This window comes from Athene noctua, chromosome 18 (genome assembly GCF_965140245.1).
Source record: "Athene noctua chromosome 18, bAthNoc1.hap1.1, whole genome shotgun sequence".
NCBI classification, from domain to species: Eukaryota; Metazoa; Chordata; class Aves; order Strigiformes; family Strigidae; genus Athene; species Athene noctua.
The window spans coordinates 1,211,917-1,237,852 of record NC_134054.1 but is presented as its reverse complement, the minus strand read 5'-3'; the positions used below and the strand labels follow the sequence as shown (position 1 = coordinate 1,237,852).

Below are 25,936 nucleotides of genomic sequence, written 5' to 3'. Positions count from 1 at the left end.
ATGCAAAGACATTCAACCCTGTCTTCACTACACCTGTGCTCGAAGCAACCATAACAGTCCTTAACATACAGAGCCACCACACCACCTCTCCTGCCCTGTCTGTCCCTCCTAAAGAGCTTGTACCCATCAATTGGCACACTCCAGTCATGGGAGACATCCCACCATGTTTCTGTAATAGCAACAACATCATAATTTTCCTGTTTTATCACGGCTGCAAGCTCCTCCTGTTTGTTACCCATGATGTGTGCATCGGTATACATGTACTTCAGATGGGCCAATGTTTTGCCCCCTTCCCCCTTCAAATCTAGTTTAAAGCTCTGTCAACGAGCCCAGCTAATTCCTGCCCCAAAATCCCCTTCCCTCTCTGGGACAGGTGCATCCCGTCTAATGTCAAAAGGTCAGGTGCCCTGTATACCAACCCATGATTAAAGAATCCAAAGCCCTGATGGTAACACCAGTCTTGGAGCCACCCATTCACCTGCTGAATTCTCCTGTAATCTTCCTCATCCATTCCCCCAACCAAAGGGATGGAGGAGAACACAATTTGTGCCGCCAAACCCTTAAGCAGTTTTCCCAAGGACCAGAAGTCTCTCTCCATTGCTTTAGACCTTCTCCTGGTGATGTCATCACGACCTATCTGAAAAACCAGGAGAGGGTAGTAATCCTTCGGTCTCACTAGGGTAGGGAGTGTTGCTGTGAAGTCCTTTATCCGGGCCCCAGGGAGGCAGCAGACTTCCCTATGAAATGGGTCTGGTCTGCATATGGGGCCTTCGACACCCCTTAGAATGGAGTCACCCGCTACAATGACTCTTCTGGGCTTCTTTTCAGAGCTGGTTTTAATACCTGGTCTGAAGTGACCTGGCCTTGGTGAACCTTGGTCTTCTTTGTTTGTTTCATTTTCTTTCTCCTTCTCTTCTTTGTTCAAAAGGGCACCATGGAGGGTGAGGGAGGTAGGGAGATGATTTTCCTGCCTCCCTGAGCAGGGACCTGTTTCCAGCCTTCTTCATCTCTTAGGGCCCCTCCTTCTGCCTGATAGCAAGAGGATGAGGGATTTTCTGCCTCGTTTGGAGCTTCCATTATCTCCTGTTGCTTCAGGGGTTTGAGGGTGTTACTCCACCAGTCAATTTCCCGTTCACACTCCCTAATACTTCTTGATCTCTCAACCTCTTCTTTGAGTTCCGCCACCAGGCTGAGCAGGTCACCCAGCTGATCGCAGCGCACACAGGTGCTGTCCCTGCTGCCCTCCGACAGGAGTGACAGGCTCAGGCACTCCCTGCAGCCCGAGACCTGAACGTCTGCATGTTTGCATGGCAGCTCTGTCTGGGTCGCCACGTTCTTTCTGCCAAAATCCCCTCTGTTCTTTGCTTTCCTGTCCCTCCCCCTTGCCCAGGTCAGCCACAAAGCCCATGGCTGCACACAGACTACCAGCAGAGATCATGTTTCTAGAGAATGGCCTTTCCTCCCCCTTCTATTTCCTTTACATATTTACTATGAGAGAATGTTTCATTTAAAAACTTCAACAGCATTTTCCAGGTGGAGATGCTGGTTTCCGTTTGCATGGGATTATCATTACTGCCCCGCTGGCTTTCCCAACAGTGTTTGAATTCCTCGATCCCAACAGCAGGAAGATGGCAGGAAAGCCATGTACTGGTGGACAGGGGACACTTGCTAGGCACAGAGAGACTGGCAGAAACATTAATGAAGGCAGCAAGGTCCCATTAGGCTTAGCACAGCATATTCTCAATGACCTTATTCATCTTGTTAAAAAAGGTAAATGTGTGCCTGTAATAAACTTGGACTAGTGCAGTGCATTGTCTGGACTGCAATCAAACAAAGCATCAATAATCTGCATTAGTAAATGGCTTCACTGGTAGAGTCCACAGTGTAACTGTTGTTAAAAGGACTCTATTGAGTGGGAAGGAGGATTTATAATGGGACGTCAAAGGTGATCTTCCTTGGCATACCTCTAATAATATCCAAGAAAATATAAAATCAGCGTTGCTAAATTCCGCATATTATAAAAGTATTGCTAGTGTGATAAATAAGGATTCCTGAAGAACTAGTGTGATTTGAATGTTTGGTAAGATGGGCTCTGGCTGGATGCTGACTCACTCAACCACAGAAAAAGCAGCACTCCAGGGTGACAGACAGGCTCCTAGAACAGTACAGGAGAGCATGAAGTCCCAGAGGAGCATCACAATTAAAGGCATGTAGCTGGGGCAACATGCTAGGAACTGCTACTTTTATATACTTCGCAAGCAAGACAAACACTGGAAGTTTGTTCAATTTCAGGGTTTACGTTTGGAAAAGGATGCTAAAAAAATGGAGCGTTTGTAGTGCAGCCATAAAATACAATCCAATCTGCCTTAAGGGCATAAGTTGCTCAGTCCCTAATCTCCTTAAAGAAAAGCTTAAGAGGTGACTACATCAGAGTCAGAAAGTACCTACTGAGGAAAGAGGCAGTGGCAAGTAAAGGAGTCCCTAATTCTGCAAACAAAGCAGAAACAAGAACCCACAGCCATCCACTGAAAGAAGACTTACTCGTGTTAAACAGATGTTATTAGGAGCATAACTAATGACCAGGACAACGTCATGGGCACTGTGGTAGATTCTCCAGCACCTGAAGAGGCTTCTTTAATGCAAGACTGCAGAGGTCATCTTCCGGCACTGTTCTGGGAGGTCACCTTCCAGTACCTCACAGCTCAATGCATCCCCACTGCTGCTTCCAAGAACTGTATTAGTTTAACAAGGCCAAGCTTTGGATAGGCAGAAGTTTTGGAGGGCTGCAAGATGTCATTTCAGACTCACTAAGAAACTCTGTCATGGAACCTCACTCACGGCCTGCAATTTTGGTGAGGATGCTCTAGAAATCCTTGAAGTGGTTAGTTACAAAAGACTAAATTGCAGGGAGCCCTGTTATTTAATAATACTAGGCCTTAATGCCTAACCCAACAGGCAAGCTTTCAAACACATATTGGAGTATAGCAGGAAGCAAAGCAAGAGGACAAATTCTGGTCCCAGAGGACTTTATGATGCAGCAGAGAAGGGGAACCAAGAGCTGCAGATGAAGTTACACACATCCTAACCAGAAGTCAAGCATAACAAAATGCAGATGGTCATGAGCAAAGGTGAGTAAATTGTGTGGCAGCTCAGGTAGTGTCAGGCTAGAGGCACTAGAGCTCAAGCCTTTAAATCTGGTTCCTCTTTCTTCAAGAACTCTTCCATTCAACCAGAAGCTGTTGGTCTGAGCACAGGATCAGGAGGCTTCCCTGGCTGTGTTGGATGAGGTGGCTTGGCCTCATCACCCGTGAAAGTTTGCACCTGTAAAGCACAGCCCTCACCCCCCAGGTTTCGTCTTGACCCCAATCTTTCCCATGTTACATGAAATAGGAGCTTTTGCAGTCCACAAGCACTTGAAAACCTGGTCCTGAACAAGGCGGTGTGCCCTGCTCCTGCCACGGCCCTTGTGCCTTGCCTGCTCCACCCTTCACAACCCATTTTCTCCTCTCCCTGCACCTGACCTTGCCCTAAGGAACCTTGCCCGTCCCTCACTGCACCTTCACTGCCCTGATGATCACGTTCTGCTACTTGTGGCTCCCAATTAGCCTTCCTGTAGCTAACCGTGGCAGCGGGGGCTATCCTGGGCTGCCCCAGCACAGACACATCATGTCCCACGCAGAGCAAACCCATGGCAAGCAGGAGCTGCCTGCTGTTTCCACCTCCAATGCCTCCCAAGGGCAGCTATCTCCCACACCTGACTTTTTGGCACTTCCTATGTAAAGAAGGACCTGGGGGTGTTGACTGATGGCCGGCTGAACATGAGCCAGCAGTGTGCCCAGGTGGCCAGGAAGGCCAGTGGCATCCTGGCTTGTGTCAGCACTAGCGTGGCCAGCAGGGACAGGGAAGGGATCTGACCCCTGTGCTCGGCACTGGTGAGGCCGTACCTCGATGAGTGGGTTCAGTTTTGGGCCCCTCACCCCAAAAAGGCCATTGAATGACTCGAGCTTGGCCAGAGAAGGGCAACGGAGCTGGGGCAGGGTCTGGAGCACAGGTCTGCTGGGGAGCGGCTGGGGGAACTGGGGGGGTTCAGTCTGGAGAAGAGGAGGCTGAGGGGAGACCTCCTGGCCCTCTGCAACTCCCTGCCAGGAGGGGGCAGAGAGGGGGGATGAGTCTCTGGAGCCAAGGCCCCAGCGCCAGGCCCCGAGGGAATGGCCTCAAGCTGCCCAGGGCAGGGTCAGGCTGGCTCTGAGGAAGGATTTCTGTGCAGAAGGGGCTGTTGGGCGTTGGAATGGGCTGCCCAGGGCAGGGGGGGAGTCCCCATCCCTGGAGGGGTTGAAGAGCCGGGTTGACCCAGTGCTGAGGAACTGGTAGAGTTGGGAACAGTCAGGGTGAGGTTCATGATTGGACTGGAGGAGCTTCAAGGGCTTTTTCAACTGAGATGATTCTGGGATTCTGTGAAATCCTAGTGGCCAAAATTACTTTCCCCACCTCTCCTCTACAAAACTCATGCCCTGCCCACAATACCTCTGGCCAAAGATGTCTGGTTACCCAGGCAGCCACTGACATATTTCCCCAGGTTTTATGAACTGCCTGTGCAGACGAGCATCTAAACGGGCAAGAAGGAAAATCCCATCCTGCCACGTCCCCAGCAGGACGGGGGTGGAAGCCCCGCCGCAGAGACACGAGCTCAGCGCTGCAGCAGAGCTGCTCAGCACAGGCTCTGCGCTGCGGGACGTAAGGAGCCAAGCCTGGACGGGAGAAGTCCCACTCTGGGCAAGCCTCACAGATGCTTTTAGCCACTGAGTAAGCAGAGGTTATATTCTCAGCCGAAACCCCCGGAGCACATGGGTGACAGCGGCAGCACGTGAGCAGGGAAGGCTGCGCTCAGGGGTCAGGCATCTCCCCTGGCATCCGCTGCACTGCAGGCGGTGGAGCCTGGATCCAGTCCACACTGCTTGCAGAGGGACAGTGCCACATGTCTCCCAGTCTCCTCCCAAATTTTTTTTCCCACTCATAAAACTTATGGCTGGGTGCCAAGTTTCAGAGGGAAAAAAAAAAAAAAATAAATCCAACACATCAATATTCAGGAGCATCCAAGAGGATTTTAGCTGCATGAATTCAAATCAACAGCCTGCCTGTTCAGATAAATGAATGGCTGAGCCCAGTGAAAACCCAGCTATTGGGTCAGGAATGCAAAGCTGGAACAAGAGGCTCCTGCTGCAGCTCTGCTTGGGTAAAGGATTCAGAGGGCTCCTGCATCCCTGCAGCCTCTCCCTCCATGTGCACAGGTATGCCAGGAATACAAGGCTCAGAGTCGTCACTATCACCTGCCTCGAGAATTTTTCTGTTTCTGTGCACAGCCTGAATTCTGCATGAGCCACCCGAGTGCAGGGACACACGCTCCACCTGGCCCTGGACTGCTTGCATTGTTTCCCTGCCAACTGCCCATCTTCATCAGGGGGAAATGAGGAGGACGAAACATCCTGAGCACCAGTCTGCAGCAGCACTACAGTGACAGGGCCGGAGCCGGCTCTCTGTGTGCACAGGCAGGGACGAGCAGAAGGGGGTTTGCTGGGACACGGGTCATGCACTCCACCATGAAGGCTGCTCAGTACCTGGGCTGCTGCCTAGGGCAACCACGGGGCTTGGCCTTTCCTTTATTTCTCTTAGAGAACATGAGGCACCAACACGTACACCTTTACTTCAATATAATGATTGCAGGGGAATTAAAAGCCAAAAGCAAAACAACTTCTCAAGCACTGGCACCTCGAAGGCTGATATGCTGCTTTCTGTGACAGCTCTAACAATTTTGGTTAAAGCACACAGCACTTTCTTAGCAGCTGGACATGGCTTCTGCTGCCTAATCAGACTTCTCACAGTCGAACCGGCCGACATCCAGTGTTACTGTTATCAACAGCTATTTGGGGACCCATCCCCAGTGAACATGGTGTTATCAGGTTTCTCCAGTGGGCAAGTGCTCATGCTACAAGAATTACTGCAAGTGCCACGGGCCAAGTGGGCCTTGCAGAGCAATACAGCCTCACTGTCAGAGAGCATCATCCAGCAGCCCTTACCAGCCCTCCCTAGCCGAACACAGTGTAAAACAGGCAAAGGGCATTAACCAACAAACAAATTACTATTTTCCTTTTGAAAGGAGTATGACTGGCCTGACTCCTTCCCAGGTATATTCAGGTTTGATTACAGCATCACTGCAGACTCTGCTGGCTCGGACAAAGAGCTGGCAGATGTGCCTGCATGCTGGGCACATCTCCCCATTTCCCAGGCTTCCCAGTACGTGGAAATGCTCATGTACTTGGAGAGAAGTCACCGAGTCCGGAGAGCAGAAGGGAAGAGGCCATTCATCTCCCACACTGCTTGCCAGCTGCTGGCTCGTCCCACAAACTGTGTACCATGCCAAGGCTCTTAAAAACACAAAATGAACTGAAACACTTCTGCTCACTTAAATATCAAGCAGTCTGGATGATGGAGACGCACAAAGAGAAGAGTTCCTCCGCACAGACAGGGAGGAAAACCAAGGGGCTATTGGAAGCTCTCACCCACCCAAGTCCCAGGGGAAGTGAAGCAGCACAGCTATTTACAGACATGCCAGTAACTGTCACGCCGTAACTAAACCAACAGCCTGAGCAAAGCTAACCATCTACCCACTGTTCTAAGAAAAACTGGGAACATCAATTCCTGTAATTATAGCCCCCTGAACTTGGAAAGAGGAAAGGAGAGAGCAATTTTTAAAGAGCCATATTTACAGACCCAATACACACCTCAGGGAATAGGGAAAAGACAACCATAACTCCATGGAGCAATACTATGAGAAGTGCCTGTAGTCCAAGACACAAACCCCCAGCCCTGGCTCAGACTGTGTTGGCTCCCATCCCCTGCTGGGCACCTCTTTCTGCTGCTGCCCTTGGCACCCTGCACCTCACCAACACAACAAAGCTCTGACCGATTCTCTTCCCCGAGGAGACCTCCATGTGCTTGCCAGAAGTGCTCAGAGCAGAGACAGACCTCTGCCCTCTCTTCAGCCTCACAAGGTCTTTATTTAAACAAACTGCCCCATGGCACCATGTTGCATAGTGGAGCTTGTGCAGACTCTGCTGTACCACAACAGTGGTCTCCAATAACAGATTTCATCCATACTATTCAGTCCAGACCACTGAGTAACTAGCTGTGCTATGAGGGCAGTGAAAAGAAAAGGTCAAATGCTCCAAAATTCAGACTCTGTGCTTGCAGAGGTCAGAATCGGGGCAGATTTTTGCCTTGGACACCACAGTCAGATAAAAGCCATACAAGACTTGGTACCTAGACCAGATGGGCACTGTATCTTAAAAGAGAGATATTTTCTTTTTTTGTTTCGTTGGTGGTAGATAAAAGAGTTCAGAAGACGGTATTTTTTCAGCATATCGAGCCATAAAGTAAGTAATGACAGTTAAATACAGCCACTGAAATTAAAGTTACATTGACAGCAGCAGACACACAGCTCCCCACACAGGGTACCCTCCGCTCACGTGAAACCAAGAGATGCATTTTCAAAGCAGCACGATGCACAGAAGTGTTTAAAAACCCTTAGACAGCTTCAAAAATCACCACCACAGCTTTTATCCCTAGGAAGGGGGAGGGAAGCAAATGAGCAGGACAGACTCCCAGGAGCCACAGCTAGCCCAAGCGATTTCCACGCAGCTGCTCTGCTACCATCGCTCTCCAAAATCACATTCTCCTGGAATTAAGTTATGGCATACTTTAGAATTAAAGTGGTTTGCAGAAATCACTGTAATTCTGCTCTGCAATAGCTCCTGTAACATAATCTTACCGTAGCAAATGGATTTCTTGCAGACCAAGAAAACCCTGCACCCCGAAGGCACCGCCTCCCCCACACGCTGTTTGTTTTGGAGCGGAGCGGGCGCTGCTGGAAGGCACAGAGCTCTCCCCTCCAGCGCCACAGCACTGCCAGCAGCAGAGGAACCCAGCTACAAAAAAGGAAATTTGGTCCCTTTGCCACAGCCTAGATGCCTCTGCTGACACTGCCAGCAGCAGCGCTCCATCCAGAGCTCAGTTTCATCTGGGAAGAGGGTGCTCATCCCACGGGAAACTGGCTGACGCCTCAGTCAGACAATAGGCATAGCCAGGCCAGCAGGAGCAGGGCGAGACCCTGCAGTGCCCGCGGGCACAGCAGGTCCCCGGCTCCCCCCACTCACCGCCATGTACGGCCGGCACCCCGCATCCCGCGTTTTGGCAATGGAGTCCACAAGCTGCCCGCTAATGCCGAAGTCACAGAGTTTAATATTTCCGTTTCTGTCCAGAAGAATATTGGAAGGTTTGATGTCTGCAAGGGAAAGAAATTTAAACCAGTAAGTCATGCCTGGAGGCTTCAATTTCAAGAAGAGCAGCTGCAGAGAATCGACACCAGCAGCACCACGCCATGGCCATCGCCCCTTGGCATGGGGCAGGCAGGCAGTGGCTGGATGCACTCGCTGCCTCTGAGGATCCTGACCTGGAGCAAGAGGAGATGGAGCAAGGCCCAAAGATGCCACACGCCTGGAGGCAGAGGCTGACACACAACCACACTGATATCATGCTTTTATGGAAAAGAACCAACTGAAGGGGCCACCGAGGACACACTTGTGCAAAACCTGTACTCACACTCCCGGTAGCAGAAATGCTAATTACACTTTGACTTGAAGCAGAGGTTGCTTAAAGTTCTTGCAATTATTTTTGTAGGCAAGAAGAAAAGACATGGACTCACCTCTGTGAATGATTTTCAAGTTTTCTTTTAAGTGGTTTAGTGCTTTCACAGTCTAGGAAAGAAAAACAAATGAAAAATAAGCAAATATCGTAAGAATCCTGGGATTAAACTTTTGGAGCCCTAAGAACAGGGGGAAAAAAAAATCTTTTAATATGTTGAGATATCAATTCTGTAATATGCCATGTAATAAAAGCACTTTTCTCCTGGCAAACAGAAGGTGACATAAGAGAGGCTGTGTGCTTAAATAAACACATACAACTTGTAACCTGGAAAGATCACACTCTAGCCACCAACCTTGCTCCTCACGGGCAAGTTTCTCTGAATAACATCAACTGATTTTTAGGCAGGCCCATGGTGGAACAAGACTGGATGGCTTCCTTGGACTTGAGCTTCATCAGCAGCAGAAAGCCTGCCTGGAATTACTGACTAAATGTCTGACCCTGCCAGAAGCTTCTGCTCAGCAGCTCACAACTCTGCAATCTGGGGTAAAAGAGCTCTAGCATGAAATGAAGGGTGGTTGGTAGAGCACACCAAGCTGTGAGCTGCAGCAAATACCCACCTGCACACGATGGTGGTAGCAGGGCAGTGCACATATAGACCTTTTGGACCTGGATGCCTTCAAGGTCTAAGGTACTCAGGGCCAGTACTGTCATATTACAGTTATGAGATGATGTTCCTCATTTTCTTTCTAGAAAAAGGTGGAAAAAAACTAACCCCAGACCTAGTCAGAACCTCCCTCAGCTCCTAAAGCCAGTCTGTGCAGAGGACCTCCCTCAGGAGCTGCTGGAGCTGTGCTGCCTTCAGGTGCAGCATGAAGGAAGGAGAGCAGTGCTCAATGAGCACCCCACGACTTCCCATGCAGCACAGCTGGGCTTCACATCCTCGGATCTGTTGTGAGTACCAGGTATGGAAAATCTTATAGTCCATCCATCACTTTCGCCCAGGTCAAAACCAACCAAGGTGGCCATTTCCCCAGTTAGAGCTTTGGTGCACTTCCACAGCATGCCGCCTGCACAGGGTAAGTTGAGAAACTCCATCTGAAAGCTTCAAAACTCATCTCAACTCTGTCCAAGCTGCCTTCACTGAGCTAACACCTTGCAAGGTCTGTCTAAGCCAAAACATGGGCCAGCATGTCTCTAATACCCTGCAGACCCTAAAAGGATCTCCTCCTCTTTCCACCACAGAATTACATACAACTCCAAGCAGACTACTCTGTAAGGACAGACCTTATCCAGCCATCTCTTGTCTATGCTTCAAGCCTTGCTTAGGGCAGTAATACATCTAGATGGTTGGTGGTAAGACAATGTGTCCCATGGGTGTGGAACAGCCATTGGCTGCCTTTGATAGCATGTTTAGTCTTGGCTATAAACATCTAAACACATGACAGTGAATGAGCCATCAAGGCAATCTGTTAGCTGTATGAAGTGGCAGCAGGTCCAGGTAGGCTCAACTTTTTATAAAGATGCCCCGAGAAGAGTGAAGATGGCTTTCTCCAAAGATGTGTCTCTGAGCAGAATTTGCCTGTATACCTTCAAGAGGTCACAGTTTGTGACTTGCTGAGCACCTTCACATCACTAACAGCTCAGGACACCAGCATACTGTGGCATTCATATGCTGGAGCTGATACAGAAGCAGTTTGTCTATCTGTCACGAACACGGCATGGCTCCAGCATTCGCTCACAGTTTCCCCCATTACTCCTGAACAGTGTTCCATCTCTGCAGTCTTTCATCTTCCAGCAGGCTTGCACTAATTTGTTTGGCTTGGCCTTGACTTTTTATTCAGCCAGGACTTGCAGGTTAAGCTAAGAAAACATCAGCCAGGATCTCCACCTGCTGAAGACTCACTCGCACTTTTGGGAGCCTTTGCACAAGGCTACTAAAGGATTCTCTGGATGGGAGTGGCCCAGGATCCCCTGAGGAAATTCAATGGACCTGACAGGTTTTTACAGGCAGCAGCAAGACAGACGTTTGCGGATACATTTCCACTTCTCGTCCTCCACAGTCCAAAACCAAGTTTGTTTTGCAGGGCCAGACGTTGCCCTTGTGTTTAGACAACTAAGGGTTCATTTTGGCATAGCCAAGGATAATTTTACAGGGCTCCTAAAGGGAGACAGCGGGCTCTGTGTAGCAGGGCTGCACTCAGATACCCTGGGTGGGATTCACCTCACTTCACTTAAAGCTTCCACCCAGAGGCACCAACCTCTCCCCACTGACTCGAGAGAGAGAGGGTAGGCAATTCACTAAGACCAGACCTTTACTCTTAAAACAGTTTGGTGGGGTTCACATGTCCTGGCTATAAGTGCGCAATCCCCTCTTCCCTTTACAAACAAGGGAAGGTGTGGCAACTCATCCATATTGGGCACCTTTCTTGGGATGAGATAACCTGTGCCCAGTTCCCACTGATGCCACCCCCAGCACACATAAAGCGATCCCCAAGGCAGCAGCTGGTGCCTATGCTATTGGTGCTGATGTTCAAGCAGACAGAGCAGGAAGCTGGTCCTGGGATCTCTTTATGAATTGATTACAGACCCCAGAACCTGCTTCTCTGCCATGCAATATGCTGTGGAAAAGTCAAGAGTATACTCAAAGATCATTAGAGGTGTGGTGAAATACAACAGCAGCAGTTCTGCTGCATGCAGATCAACCAGCTTTCTCCCATGTGAGCAAGAGATCTGAACTTTTCACATTAGCTTCAAAAACATACACAAAAAGGTTTAACAAAATACTCACAGCTAAAGTGATTTTGCCTAGGATTTCTTCTGGAATAACATCATCTAATACACTATATACATATTTGTAAAACTTATCAAACGAGGTAGACATGAGCTCCATACAGATCCAACAGTCACCCTGGAAAGAGAAAAGAATCTGTGTTACTTTCAAGATAAAAACAAGAAACAAAAATCCAGAGAGCATAAAGAGATCCCTTGAATCCAGTAAAATACATTAACAGCAACATGCATTTGACAGGGAGGACAGAACTCATCTTGATTAATTTTAGCAACGGAAGACTCGCCCCTATATGCACCTCCTCCCCCACTCCATTCAGCAGCAGAGGATCTAGCTAACCAGCTCAGACCTGATAGTACATTTTAGATGCCTCAACCTAGATGAATCCAAGTCTCAAAAACCGTTTGGCTCTCCAGAAGGCTGCATGCACAGTGAAACACCAGCACGCACAGTAAGACTAAAAAAATCCCTTCAGTTTATGACTACCCTGAAGAGAACAGAGGACATTTCACACAATGTTCAGAGATATCATCTAAGCGAGAGAAATGAAAATAAACTCAAGTATGGGGGGAGGATTTTGTTGATTTGCGTTTTACAGTTAAACAATTTAAATGCAGAAAATTGTAAAACATACTAGTATCTGTGTTAAACCAAGCTGAACTTAACTATCATAGGAGAATAACATGTCTTTTTATCAAACTCTCTCCTGAGATCTGTAAATCAACCTGTTCACAATGGACTCACTGGGGATGAGAAATGGATCCCCACAATACAGAAGGACTTTCGTTTTAGTATCTATATACCATATGGTGATGGACAGCTTAGCCATGGATTGATCTTGGTTATGGCAATTTTTTTGAACATTTTAGCTCCAGTTGAGGATGACAGAAGGCTTTGTATGAGCTATTTCTGTAGACTGTCATGCACTTCAAGCAACTCTTAATCGCTAGAAATACTAAAACACTAGAACTAGACCTGTCCTCACCAGAAGCGACATACTTATCTTCTACAGGCTGTATCACAATGACTGTTAAAACTGCATTAGCTGTCAAAAGCTGTACACAGTTGATTAGTTTGGTTGTTTCATCCTGGCTAAATGCTACCTAAAACACCTGTGTAAGGAGCAGCAGCTTGTGCAGATAGCGGTGCCCTCGGCTCCCTGTCTGCTTGTGACTAAGCTGCACACTCCTGGGATATAAGGAGTTACAAATAGAGGAGAAACTTACCCAAGTAATTACCCTACAGAAGGCAGATTTCTCCCAACCAGACAAAACACAATCCAACCAAACTATCTTAACACATGGAAATTAAAGTAGGAAAAAACCCTGCAGCATGGACATGCTGGAGGTGTGGCAAAGCCCCCTACCCCCACCCTACACAGCCAAGTCACTTCTGTTTGAAGCAATCTCCAGGTGCTCATGACAGAAAAATTATATTTAGCTGATGGAAAGGCTTGTAGAGCCACAGGTTTTGAGGCCAAAAAGGGCTTTTCTGCCACTCTGAATGGACTCCTGTGAAACACTCAAGGAACTGCATCCACCAAGACGCCTCCTGTCCAAACGCCTGGCTTAGTGGGAACAGAGTGCCCAGCAAAGGTGGTGCCAAACCCTGCACGCTGGTATCAGCAGAGGCAGCAGTGCCACCCAGCTCGCTCTTGGGCTGCTCACACATACGCAAAGCTGTTTTCAGCAATACAGACAGAAAACTGCCAGGAAGCATCCCACGTGCCACCAGCATTACGGATGATGCTGCTTCACTGACAGCGAATCCACCACCATCTCCTGCCAAGAGGGATGCTGCCTCCAAGAGAAGAGCCTCTCCCTTCTGAGAAGAGGGGATCTGCTTTCCTAGGAAGGGCTGAGCTGCTGGTGGGCTGGCTGGGGAAGATGACTGTGAGTTCAGAGCGATGGGCAGCCCCATTTTACAGTGCTCATTTAGCACCAGGCTTTTTACACCAGCACAGCATAGAGTGGGAGCTAATGTCATACACCCAGGGGAACTGGCTGCTACAAGCCTGAGCCCAGAAAACATGCATTTCACCAAAAACAAATTAGAAGAGACTGATCGAAAAGGTACCATGCTGGACACAGAAGCAGAGACATCACGGTGAACGAGGCAAGAGCAGCGCAGAGGGAAGAGGGCATGACCAGTGTTTCCAAAAACATAGAAAAAGGTTAACTCAGGCTGCTAGAGAACAAAAGATTAGCTGTGGATGAATTTGGCTGAGGACCTATTCAGATTTTAACTGCAGAAGTGAAATGAGGCAAGTCATGCAGAAAATTTCCCTTTTCAGCAGTAGCAACAAATGCAAAGTAAAGTTGATGCACTTCCCTATTATTGAGAGTGGCTCAGAGAAAGCAGCGTGGACCCAGTGCTAGTGACGTGCGTAAATAAAGTGAAACTGGAACCACACGAGGCACTTACAAGCTCTCTGTAGTGAAAGCAAACATGGACTTGTTCTACTGGCTGCAGGATCATTCAAAATACTGCTTCAGTTTTGACCAGCTTTATGTAAGGAATTGGTACTGCGCTATATTCCCGCACTATTGTACTTAGACTGCAAGGGACTGCGTTTCTTCAAGAATGTCAGATTAAAAATGACCACCTGCAGCCCTGTATTTATGTCCAACTGCACTAACACTGTGAGTGTCTTCAATCACCCAGGTTACAACGGCTGGTATTTGTACAGCAAAAGTAAACTGAAGTGAAACAACAGGCAACCTTATTAGAGACATTATCCTAACAAAAGCTTCACAATATACTTCCTGCACCTGCGGGGCTGGGGGGGGTGTGTTACCAAAATCTCAAACGAGTACAATAAATTGTTATCCAATGTTGATTTAAGCATAAAAAACCCTGTACATGGTCAAAAGCACCAAAGGGAAGACCTGGTTTACTTGGTCTCCTAAAGTATATGCCATACAGAAATCCTGGATGTAGGCATTTATATAATATAAAAATCTACCTGAATTCACATCAGCAAGATCAATGAAAAAAAAGATGACAGGCAGGTTCAATTATGCAGCTTAAAGCTGGTAGCAAGATTCAAAACTCTTAACCCTTCCTGGTCTTTGAAAGGACTTACCTATTGGCAAAACTGATGAATTTTACTGAGAACAAAAAAGGAAGACTGTCAGGGATGACTGGTCACTCAGTCCCCTTCTGATCGAATACAAAAAATGCTAATGTGCATGGGAAAGTTCCACTTCATTGGGAACTGTGAGGTGAAAACCACCTTAATTAAAGTTTCTCTTTAGTTTATGCTCTTAAGTTGATTTCCAGTTATAAAATTACAAAAGCATTTTAGTTTTCTCTTCCCGTTATTCTTCCAAAGAATATATTTTAGTCCCTACTGGGTACTGAATGACCAGATGCTAATGAACATCTTGTAGGCATTCCAAAAAATGTCCAGGAACACCCCGCACATTTAATTCAAAATATTGCTGCTCATCTTCAGGACATAGAGAAAAATTGCTTAACCAGCAACTGGGATGTTTCAGCTTCCTAATGCAGAGTCCTGAATTCCCAGTCTACATCTGAGCATGTCACAACCATGCCACCCAGCTAGAACAGAGCTTGGCAGAACAGGAGTCCTGGTGGACAACAAGTTGAACATTGAGTCAAAATGTGCCCTTGTGGCGAGGAAGGGTAACGAGGGAGGCTAACGGTGTCCTGGGCTGCGTTAGGCAAAGCACTGCCAGAAGACAGGGAGGTTCACCCTCCCCCTGACTCAGCACTGGTGAGGCCACACCTGGAGTGCTGTGGCCAGTGCTGGGGAACCCAGTACAAGAGAGACATGGCCATACTGGAGAGACTCCAGTAAGGGTCACTAAGATGACTGAGGCACTGGAGCATCTCTGCTATGAGAAAAGGCTGAGAAAGCTAGAACTGAGAAGGCTCAGGGGGACCTTGCCAATGTACATAAATACCTGAAGGGAGGGTGCACAGAGGACAGACAGGCCCTTCCAGTGGTGCCCAGTGACAGGACCAGAGGCAACAGGCACAAACTGACACACAGGAACAGGAGGAAACACTTTTTCACTGTGAGGGTGACTGAGAACTGGCACAGGTTGCCCTGGGAGGCTGTGTAATCTCCATCCCTAGAGATATTCAAAAGCTGTTTGGACATGATCCTGGGCAAGCAGCCCTGGGTGGCCCTGTCTGAGCACTGGAGTTGGACAAGGTGACCTCCAGAGGTCCCTTCCAACATCCACTGTTCTGTGAAACCAATACTGAAGGCATTAGTGCACCGCAGGGAGTGGCCAACTTCTTATGCAAGCTGCATCTACACCGGTGAGAGAGAACGGAGAATGTCATAGCCCTCACACGCCCTTATGTGACACAGAAGACACTTCTCCTATGGACCAGGGACTGATTGCAGGGACAGATGCCTTCAGTAACGCCAAAACAACCAAAGACCTCCATAGAAATAGACTGCTGTGCATCAGTAACAAAGAGAACAAGCACCTTGTACCAACTGACAAAGGATACGTCCACAACTCACACCACCATCAGTAGCAGATGCTACTGACATCCACATGAGCTCTTCTCTTCTGCCTGATTCTCTCCTGGGCTGATTTACCTGGCTTCCTGGGCACGTTTTGCAATTTGCAATGAATTTTTCATTGAATAATTTTATCAATTATTAAGCTTGTTGGTTTAAGCTTGGCTCAGCTACACTCACACTATGTAGCAACCACTGCTGAGACCCTAAGTCAGATAAGGCTTTTCTCTTCTTCCCTTCTTGAGAAGAAAAGTAACAAGAACAGTTATTTTGAAAGAGCAGTTAGTGTAGTTAGGATTATCAACCAAACATTACCAGTCTTACAGGTACTATCTCAAACTAGATTAGTTGTAAAGCTTCCAGCAGACATGCAAGAAAAGAATACTGGGGTTTTTTTCAGACCTCAAAACCCTCTAAACAGCAACACTAAGGGCAAAAGTCTCAGGATTGCCCAGTGCAGTCCTACAGCTCAGCCCAACACTCCTCTCTTCTCACTAGAAGAAAGCAACTTAACTGAAATCTTTGCAGAAACCCTAGCAATCATCTTTTTTTCTCCCCCCACCTAGCAAGTACTGCTTTGAGAGGTACCAAATGGACACGAGTAACCAGATCCTCTTCAGTACAGCATCCCTGATGACTGACGTGGAAAGCTCTGTGTGCATGTGCAGGAGTCGGGGCTCTCACTAGTGCAGTGTGGAGAAACCAACTGGATTCATGGGGCCAGTGTGAACCTCACAAAGTTAATAATGCAACTTCAAGATCCTGCACCTGGACTGGGGCACTCACCAGTATAAGGACTGGGGGATGAAAGGACTGAGAGCAGGCCTGTAGAAGATGACTTGCGGATAATGGTGGAGGAAAAACTGGATATGATCCAGCAATGTATGCTTGCAGCCCAGAAACCAAATCGTATCCTGGGCTGCATAAAAAGAACTGTGGCCAGCAGGTCAAGAGAGGTAAATCTCCCCCTCTGCTCTGCTCTGGTCAGACCCCACCTGCAGCACCGCATCCAGCTCTGGGGTCCCCAGCACAACACAGACATGGACCTGTTAGAGTGGGTCCAGAAGAGGGACACCAAAATGATCTGCGGGCTGGAACATCTCTTCTGGGAGGACAGGGTGAGAGAGTTGGGGTTCTTCAGCCTGGAGAAGGCTCCAGAGAGACCTTGCTGTGACCTTTCAACACTTAAAGGGAACTTGTAAGAAAGACGGGGACAGACTTTTTACCAGAACCTGTAGTGACAGGACAAAGTGCAATAGCTTTAAACTGAAAGAGGGCAGATTTATCTTGGACACAAATATAGCCATCTTTTACACTGAGGGTGGTGGGACACTGGAACAAGTTGCCCAGAGAAGTTGTGGATGATGCCCCCCCTGCCCTGGCTGGAAGGGTTCAAGGCCAGGTTGGACGGGGCTTTGGGCAACCTCATCTAGTGAAAGCTGTCCCTGCCCGGGGCAGGGGGGTTGGACTCTATGATCTTCAAAGGTCCCTTCCAACCCAAACCATTCTACAGTTCGATGACTTTATAATTCATCAGTTAACAAATCCCTTCTGTAGTTGGTGTAACCAAGAATATAGCCAGTGGTGTAACTACCCCTTCTGCACTTTCCTCCAGGCTTTTCTTTTTCTGACTCTCTTCACTCTCCAGCCTTTACTAGATGCAACTTCTCTCTTCTGTTAAAAGTCAGGCTGTGGACATAAAAAACATTTCAACTGCCACACATTACAACATCAGTGCTCAGGGATTCTTTCTGCTATGAAAAAAAGGTTTGATTTTTTTCTACCTAGGATTGTTAGAAAACCAAGTAATAGAGCAGACCCCTCAACAGCTGCACTAGAAGAATGAAGGATGCTGTAACATCACGGTGATGTACAACACGGTGATGTGTAGGTCACGGCATCGTCACGAGAGCAGGAGCAAGCAGAGTGCTGTCCCGTGGAGGTCCTGGGTGGCACACGCACTGTCTGGCATCACTGCAGTGAAGCCTCTGACTCCATGCAAAGGCAGAAATGCTGTCTTCTACTTTTTCAGCTTTGTTCCTGTTCCATTAAACAGGCAATTTAACCTCACCTAATGGATGCCGATAAACTCAAGCAAAGTCCCATACCCAGCAATCGACTTGTAGTTTTTGTGTTGTTACACATGACATTATACACAGACATACGTAACAGCAGAAAGACATCCCGTATGATTGAAGAATAAGAAGCAAACACTATGTGTTAAAATGCTGCCTGCTGAGGGACAAGCAGGCCCAGATCCCAAAGACTTTACCTATCAGAAAATGCTGCCAAACAAGTGAAACAGAATACAACCAGGGAGAAATATTTGTGTAGTATTTTTTGCCTTTCCAAATCAAACTTTTCATACTCACAGAGGCTGCCACAGGAACTTGCCTGTTTAGTTATTCTCCTGACTGCAAGCTGGGACTCATCTGTCTTCAAAATAAGACCTTGAACTGTTTTGTCTGATTTGGTTTAGTAATCCTACTCCCCAAACGGTCAGGATTCAATAGCTTAGCTCTGCTTCTCTGCATCAACAGCTCACTCTTCTGGAAAGGCTACCTACCTTTCAAATGAGCCCAGCTGCCCTGCTGCTGTTGCTGAAGCTGCTATAATCTTCTCAGCAATCATCTGATTGTGAGAGCCACCTACTCAACATTTAAGCTCCTCTACTCAACATTTAAGCTCCTCTACTCAACATTTAAGCTCCTCTACTCAACATTTAAGCTCCTCAAAAGGGGCTCAAATTGAAGTCTTCCACCTTTTAGGAGCAGGCAGAGGAAGACTTCCCATCTGTAGCTCCATCCATTCCTGGAGGATCTGAATCCTGCCTCAGAGCAGGTGGTCCCAAGAGGATTTGCCTTTTAGAACTTATCTCCTTTTCACCTAGAAATGCTGGAAGAAAGAGCTTTGTTTATACATGCTTTGCTGCAGGACTTCTTGAGAGAGGTTCAGTCTTTAGCAATGTCCCAGGAGCTCTTACACTCCAGGGGATGGTACAGCAAGACGGGTTCAAACATACTAGTGAAATTCTTTTTCTCCCTTTCTGTGCTCCTCTGCTGTCATAGTTTCCTAGCTTTAAAAGATGTAATTAGTATTAGAACATGTAATTAATATGACAAGACAGAAAACCTTATCCAAGCATACCAGCTCACCCTGTGTACCTCTGGGGTATGTGACTTGGAACATCACCTTGGCAGTAGGGGACTGAGGAGAGGAGAAGGTTGTTTTCATCTCAGAAGACAATACCACTGACGTTGAGGGTAGGGGGAAAAGAGGATTCCAGGGACGAACATGATATAAGCCAGAGTGACCTTACTGAAAAAACATTTCCCAGACAGAGCACACGAGGAGACCTACTTGGCTGCAGGACAGGATTTTTGGACAAGATTTTTGGGTGCAGTAGAAGCCAGGCTGACATTTGGGTGCTGATCAAGGTAGGGTTTTATACTATTTATTTATACTTGCATCCTGGGATGTGCCTAGAGCTGCAGAGAGGTGACAGGCTTGCACAGCTCTGAACATGTTGCTCATCAGCATCTGGCAAGATAATGTCTTGCCCAGAGACTTTTCTTTACACCAGCTGACAGCCTTTTCATTTGTATTTCAGCAACGCTGGAAATTTTCAGCCAAGACTGAGGCTCCACACTTGGTAGGAACTTGTACTGTGTGAACATGGACAACGACTCATGGCCCAAAATGGCTTCATATTTAAACAGATAAGAAAAAGCAGAGCATGGGAGAAGGATTATTATCCTTATTTTAGAGACTGAGATTTAAAGCCAGAGGAGTGACCTGGCAAAATCAGAGGGAGACTCACCAGAAGCAGGAATTGAATACTGAGTCCCAGTTCTGGGCTTTAACTACAACAATGACCTTCTTTCTCTAACAGTTCCCCAGTAAAGCCCCACAAGACTCTGCACAGGCTGCTATGCTAATAGGATGCTAAGATGACTAGCAGCCATCAGGTCCCTATTTTCCTTCTTCCCTTGAGTAGATGTACTGGATTTGTGCTGAAGTAGAAGACAGGCAAGACTACATGTCTATCCCCCTATACCGTGCCAGTTACAACACCAGAGCAATTACAGGAGTAGGAATAACCCACACCTGCAGGAGAGCTGCAGGGGCTGCTGCTCTCTGGAGGAAGGGGATGCAGTAGTCAGGTTCTGACATTCATCTTCTCCAAAACATTCTTGCAAATGGACCAAATGTTTGAAATCCAGTGCTGCTCATCAGTGCTGTATTCTTCTTTTTGTGCCTGTACTGAACAGACTCAGCTCAGTCTGATGACTGGCCTCCAACCATGGCATAAGACTGTCTGGGCTGCATGTAGAAGGTCAGCTTCCCGACTGTTTTTATTGGTCATTTGAAACTAGATAGCAATGGAAGTGCCTGGGCAGAACACACGGAGATAGAAGGATACCTTTTGTGGCCCTGCAGCATAATATCTACCTTAAATTACAATAAGTAGATGTTAAAACAGACAAAACCATGCAGTTATTAACACCATATTCGTGGCCCTGAACAGCTGAAGTACATCAGGATTAACAATGGTCAGCTGACACAGCTTTCAATGCTCTAATTCTGTTCTTCACTTGGAAGCACTTGTGGAAGCATCACACTGAATAACCACAGCACACATTACCTATGTGCATAAAAGGGACAAGCAAAATTACAGCCCCTACACTAGCTATTGCAGATATTGCTCCTTTCAAGAACAGTCATGCAATTTTGGTCTCTATCCCAAAAGGACAGGGCAGAACTGGAAAAGATGCAGAGAACAGCAAGAAAGATGATCAAAGGTCTGGAAGGTGTTCTGTGTACGACACAGGTTGGCACTTACCAGGCTGGGTAAGACATGACAGAGGGGGAATATGGCAACTGTCCATAAAATCCTCAGTGGCCTGGAGAGGATGGATAAAGATCAACTGTTTACTGCCTCTTCAAATACAAAAACTAGGGAAAGCACTATGGGCACCACTCAAAACACCAGGATGAAAATTCAAAATGAATCAAGGTGATGGGCCCTCAAACCAAGGACAACGTGGACAACCAAGGGAAGTGCCTCTCAGAAAGCACCGTGGATGCAAAAAATGTACATGTTCAAGGGGAAACTGAACACTTCCATGGAAAAGAAATCCAGTGAGAGTCACTGAGCACAAAGACTGCACACCTAGCTCAGACACTCAGCTGAGTATGACTGAAGGCAAAGTATCACACATGCTTCTACAAGCAGATGCTGTGGGCCATTGCCAGAGACAAGAACACCCCACTAGGAGCTCTGGTCTGACACAGCACGGTTGCCCTTGTTTTTTACGTATCTGCAGGTACAAACCACTTCAAGGCAAATGCATGTTGATGAGGAGTCTGACACAGTCTGGCCATGTACATACACACATCAGATAACCTTACGGGCAGCTGTGACTGCTGTCACAGCAGGGATACAGGTTCTCTACACGGTCGCATCTCACAGCCACTGACATAAACCACATTTTGTCCAAGCACTGCGCTGCAGAGCTGCGCCCAGCTGGCAGCACACACTCTGCCTGGGGGAGCCACAGGCCCAGAGCTCAGCAAGGGAGAAGCAGGAAAGAAGGAGAGACCAAAATACGCAGAGACACACAACAATGAACGGGAATAGCATGTATGTGCTCAGCAGCACCCAGACGTCTGGGTCTCCTAATTAAATACACTTGATTAAAAGTGGAGAGCTAAGAAACCTAACATAAATTTTCTCCTCCTTATTGCATGTTGGAAACTGCAAAAAAAAAAAAAGAGAAGATAAAAACCAAACTCTGCCATGAATGAAGCAAGTTTGGAGTGCCCACCTCTCTGAAGAGCGCGCCATAAAACTGAACAATATACGGGCAGTCACTGCTTCGCATTACTACATCAAGGTCCATCAGAAGCTGCTTCTGTTCTTTTTCATCCACTGTCGACCGAATTCTCTGAAAGAGGAAGAGTGGCAGAGACTTTATCACTTACATGCCATTACTGTATCCTCAGACCCGCTTCTGGAGAAACATGCCAGGAACCCCAAACCCAAGGCTGAGCAGGCAATCCCCAAGGCATGCTCAAACACACTCTAGAGAATTAAGCTGTGTTCTCAAATAAGAAATATAACTGAAAACCCCTAAAGACATTTAATTCAGACTATAAAATCCCCAGTCTTCTCATGAGTGTCAACATTTTCAGAGGAAATATCAGAATAAAATTAATGACCAGAGACTTCATCAAAAACTACAGTAAAACAACAATTTCAGACTTTCATTTCAAAACAAATTCTCACACAGTTCTTAGCCATGTTAGATGGAATTTGAAGGCTGTTTTGAAATTTAACCAAGGAACACTGTACTTAAAATTTCTAGGACAAGCACAGAAGACAAAAAGGGCCCTTCCACCAGGCCTTCACCGTGGCTGGCATGGTGCAAAGCGGCTATCACATAACCGAGGGAACACATTGCTCTGGTAACGCTAATGGTAGGCAACAGTCCTGTGAGCTGTTCTCATAAAACTAACAGTTCTTTACCTAGAACTGGCCTAGTGAACATTTACACTATATATAAGATACTTCATATATATATATATATAAAACATATACTATGTGTATATAAAGATATATATATGTATACACACACTATATTGTATATATACACTATATATAAAGTCTTATTTGGCCTTAAAAGAACAATGCAAGTTTGAAAATAGAAAACTGTACATGTTCAAACATGAAACTAGTTAAATGAAGGACGGAGACGACCATCCACAGTTTTTCATGTCATTTTATAGACATATGCAACATCTTACACTAATTAACATGTTCTTTGAATCACAGGTAAGGAAACTGTGATTCTAAAGGTGTGACTCATGTTGAAAAATAATTTAAAAAAAAAAAAAGAAAAAAGTATTTGGCAAGAAGTCCAAAGCCACAGATGTAGCCTGGACCCTCCTTGAGGAGAAAAACTTCTTGGTTACCCAAGAAAGTAAGATTATTCAGGGTTGTGGGAGAAATCTGCAAAATACCAGCACCCACTCCCACTACACTGCTGCCCTGTGAGCAGGTGCTGGTGCATCAAGACCACACACATTAGCAAGCACAAGGCTCAGGAGGTGAAGGTACTTTCAAGGTTGGCCATTTGTATAGCACCATTTGAGAAACAGTGCAGGATTATGTACCCTCTTTTGTAAGGACCCCCACAAAATGAGGATAGTATCGACACTGTAGTTTTCCTTACCTTTGATGTATCCTGATATTTTGGTATTTCACCACTCGTTCTTAATGTTCTAGTAGCTCTGGTTTGGCCTAGACCAGCAATTGTCATGTTCATATTGCCCTTTTCCCTCCCAGTTAATTCTAGAGTACTTGGGAAATCTGGCAAGAAACTTGCCCAGCACACCCACAATCTGTACCATCCACACCCTGCGATGCCACTGAGCAGGTGGGATTTCATAGTCACAAACAAAGCAAGAACATGGCTCAACAGACTAGTAATGCTTCACCTCTAGGTCACTGGTTCAAGTCTGTTTCACAGAAATTCAGACATGTCACTGAAAAAAACCTGATGAGGATTATTTGTCTTGTGTCTACACCATAAAATGCTCTACAACCCCCTACTGAGGTATCAAGGGCTGAGTAGACTGAATGTCTCTTTCTAGGTGGCACACCATCAGCACTGTGTGAAACGATAATGCCATTGCTCTGACCTCAACAGAAGACGATGGATGCCAAAGCCATCATGGTGGGACCTATAAGGAATAGTTTAGTCTCTCACTGAGATGCTACCCACTAAATAGTTCACCTCTTTGGTGTAGAGCAAAAAGCAAAACCAAAAGAAGCTTTTCTCTATATCGTAACTTACATCTCCTTTCTGTGCCAACTCTGTATCTGTCTCCAAAAGGCCTCTTTCCTGGTCATCCGGGAATCTCCCTAGCCCACCTCTACATTCCCCTTGCACCTATACAATCCTGTCCCAGCCATTCCCACGGCATGCCCCTCTAACTCCACAACTTTCCCTGAACACAACCCCTCCCACCTCTGACATCTCCTTTTGTGCTGTTACTTCTCCATCTCTGGAAAGCATGTGAAATATATTTTGTACAGAGGAGGCCATTTTAATGGCACCCCAGAACAACACCAAACTTAAAGATTCCTCCTTTTCCCAAACGCTATCTCCCCAGGGAGAAAAAGAAAGGGCAGGCAGAGGACCCAGAGGACGGACACTGGGTCAGCTATAGGGCAGAGCATCCAGAGAGACATGGAGCCAAAGGACCCCTTGAGAATCCAGCAGGAACTCCCTAAGAAACACTGCTTCAGGGAGTGAAGTAATGACATGATGCAAGAGTGGGAAGTCTCATACACAAGAGTGCTGGAGACTGGCAAATTGAAGAGATTATCAGGAGATTACCAGGAGCAGTTTGCAGCACAGCACTGAGCTGGGGTCAGTTCAGGATGGAAAAGATGGTTTTGTTTAGCTGGAGTACACCAGGGAGTCTGCTGCAGGCCAGCGGTCCCAATTCACCAGCTAAGGAATGAGTGTTCACCAGCAAAACACGGAAGAAACAGCAAAAAGTGACTGAAGTCAACAGCAGCCACTACATGAATAGCCCACGAGCCATACTGATGATCTGCTCCCTAACTTCAAGGCAGAGTGCAAGACCCACAGACAGACTCACCCAAGAACATAGGAGATCGCAAGGAAGGAAGAGACAAGGTGAGGCAACAGCCTGAAGACACCATTTAAGACAGGGGTGGACAGACCTGATTTAGTTTCAGGTCTTACACCTCTCAGCCTGGTCACTCTACTGCATATAGTCACCAACGTGGCCAAACAAGCCACATATGGAAAAAGTGGGTTTTGGAGTAGAGGCTTATGGAGAATCTCTTTTTTAATGGTTCCTCATTGGCCTCAAAACTGCATCAAATCCTCCAGCCCTTTTAACACAAACACAGGTTAGGACAAAGCCTTCTGGCATCAGCTCTGAAAGCTATACCCTGGGCAGCATCAGCAGCATCAACAGCAAAAGGATAAGCTATGCTGTGGATTGGACCACTCTCAAACTAAACCAGACAGATCCCAGAAACTGGACCCAAAACAGAAGAGACATCACCCAGCCGCAATACGCACATAGAAAGATTCAGGTGGAGCGGGTAGCAACCAGTTTAAAAAAAAGAAAAAGGAAAGAAAAGAAAAAAGCCATAAACACCAAACTGAAAACCAGCTCCTTGAGTCGTGAGACAGCACGGTGTCGTCCGGGAACAGGGCTCACGCGTGTCTTCAGCAGAAAGCACAGCACAGCAGTGCTTGGCAGTGCCACCAGAGCACTGGTGCTCCCAGGGGACACCAAACCAGCAGGAAAAAGTCTCATCCTCATTGCCGAGGATGAGAATATTTGTCTACCCACCTGAAACACATTTACTGCTGAAAGAAGTATGTCATGGTCTTCCACTGATTACAACTAGTTTCCCACCTCCTCTAACAAGGTTCTCGCTCCCTCACCATTTCCATTTAGCCCTCACCCATTTGCTCCTTTCACAGTGCACTACCAGCAGGGCGGGAGCACGGGTTTCCCCAGCTCTCAGCCAGCTACCCAAACAGACGAGTGAAACAGAAAGTTCTCTTCAATAAACCATAAGGAGTCACCTTGGGAGAGGGTATCTAATTGTGCAAAGAACAGAAATGATGATTTGCAATAAAGCCAGCTTGCAAAAAGCCCCAAGACCTCTCTTCAGAAGTCATATGGGAAATCAGAAGGACAGAGAAATTTGCTCCTTGACTGAACTTAATACACTCGTGTCATTTTGGTGGGCTTGTGTGGGCTATCAGGCATCCAGGTAAGGATGGAGAGATTATGGAGGTATAAAGAAATGTTAAATTTCTCCTCTCAGGGATACCTGATACTTAGCAACATATTTCAGCTGTGAGACTGCCATCAGTGAAAACCTG

At 46.9% G+C, this 25,936-nt stretch overlaps 1 protein-coding gene across 2 annotated transcripts in view; it reads right to left on the bottom strand.

Moving 5' to 3' along the window:
* The window catches only part of MAP2K4 (mitogen-activated protein kinase kinase 4), a 109,007-nt gene that overhangs the window by 15,937 nt on the left and 67,134 nt on the right, over positions 1 to 25,936 (bottom strand). For both annotated transcript variants that reach the window (XM_074921973.1, XM_074921974.1), the window contains 4 exons: positions 21,821 to 21,940; positions 11,489 to 11,608; positions 8,759 to 8,810; positions 8,211 to 8,338 (listed from right to left, as the gene is read on the bottom strand). In XM_074921973.1, the coding sequence (XP_074778074.1) occupies positions 8,211 to 8,338; positions 8,759 to 8,810; positions 11,489 to 11,608; positions 21,821 to 21,940 (420 nt within the window). The remainder of the gene's footprint in view (positions 1 to 8,210; positions 8,339 to 8,758; positions 8,811 to 11,488; positions 11,609 to 21,820; positions 21,941 to 25,936) is intronic.